At 57.4% G+C, this 1,317-nt stretch overlaps 1 protein-coding gene across 1 annotated transcript in view; it reads right to left on the bottom strand.

Annotated features, from left to right (window-relative positions):
• The window catches only part of GPR78 (G protein-coupled receptor 78), a 5,561-nt gene extending 4,301 nt beyond the window's left edge, over positions 1-1,260 (bottom strand). The window contains exons 1-2 of the mRNA XM_009285374.1: positions 593-1,260; positions 46-159 (exon numbers count right to left, since the gene is read on the bottom strand). Coding sequence (XP_009283649.1) covers positions 46-159; positions 593-1,260 — 782 coding nt within the window. The remainder of the gene's footprint in view (positions 1-45; positions 160-592) is intronic.
• Between the last annotated feature and the right edge of the window lie 57 nt (positions 1,261-1,317).

Below are 1,317 nucleotides of genomic sequence, written 5' to 3'. Positions count from 1 at the left end.
CATACCTGTCCCGGAAAGTCCCCCACCCCAAGAGGCGATACTAACCTGGTGATAATGTAAGGACCAAAACAGATCACGAACGACCCTATAAAAATACTGATTTTCTTGGTAGCCCGCTGCCTCCTCCGTTTCTGCTCATTAAGACAGCGCTGCTTCACACTGCAAAGGGAAAAGAGCAGTCGGTGGGTTAAGGCAAGAAGCAAGGAGGCGAGATGTGAGCCCAGGGGAGAAGGGAAGGACTCGCTCCCGGCCCGAGAGCCCCTGCCCCGGGGGAGGGGAGGGCAGCCCCGGCCCCGCCGAGCCTGGGGACGATCGCACTCACCAAAGCAGCGGCTCCCTGTTAAAGGGAGCTCGGGCAAGTGGGAGCACCCGGCGAGCGGGACTAGCATTTAAACAATGCAGGCTACAAATGCAGAAGCCACCGTCTTCTGGCACTATAAGCAGCGTCTGAAACTAGAGGCAGAAGCGTTCGCCATGTGGCCGGGGCAGGCAGGAGCGCAGGAAAGGGTGCTGGGGAGGCAGGACATCCTCTCCGCCCGCGGTACCTACCGCAAGTGCCCCGGGGCTGTGAATACGAACACGCACGCATTACCTGGGGTGGATATCCACCAGCAAAACCAGAGTCTGCATGGTAATAATGTCTATCCGCTTGCAGTGGAACCGGGCAACTTTCAACACCTTTAAATAGGTGAAACACAAGATCACCAGCGACAGCATGAAACTGGTGGAGTGAAAGACGATGGTGAACACTGTAAACCTTCTCCGCTCCGTCTCTTCCTTCAGGTGCAAGGTGCAAGAGGCATAAACGCTGCTGTAATCTACCCACGAGTAAAACAAGGATACCAAGGGGAACGTGAGGGAGTGGAGCCACGAGTAGCCCATCAGTATCACAGCGTCCTTATACCGCATCTTGCTGGTGTAGCTTAAGGGGAACACCACGGCAATCCATTTGTCGATGCTGAGCGCTGCCATGCTCAGCATCGTGTTGGAAGTCAGGAAAGTTTCCAGGAAACCCACCGCTTTGCAGACGCAGTCCCCGAGGGGCTGCTGGTTCCTCAGGATCCCGAGCAGGGTAAAAGGCATGTTCAGGACGGTGAGGAGCAGGTTGCAAAAGGATAAGTTCACCAGGAAAACGCCGGCGACCTGCTTGCGGATCTCCGTACTGTAGACGAAGCATAGCAGCACCAGGAGGTTGGAGAGCAGAGAGACGACCAGCACCAGCACGAGGAGCAACGCCAGCAGCACGCCTGCCAAGTCCATCTCTCAGCGGGTCGCCGGGAGCGGGCGAGGGCGGGAGGAAGGGGGCATCCGAGCCGG

Source organism: Aptenodytes forsteri, unplaced genomic scaffold, assembly GCF_000699145.1.
Source record: "Aptenodytes forsteri isolate BGI_AS27 unplaced genomic scaffold, ASM69914v1 Scaffold88, whole genome shotgun sequence".
Taxonomy (NCBI): domain Eukaryota; kingdom Metazoa; phylum Chordata; class Aves; order Sphenisciformes; family Spheniscidae; genus Aptenodytes; species Aptenodytes forsteri.
Note: the sequence above shows the minus strand (reverse complement) of the source record. Positions and strands in the feature narration are given on the sequence as shown.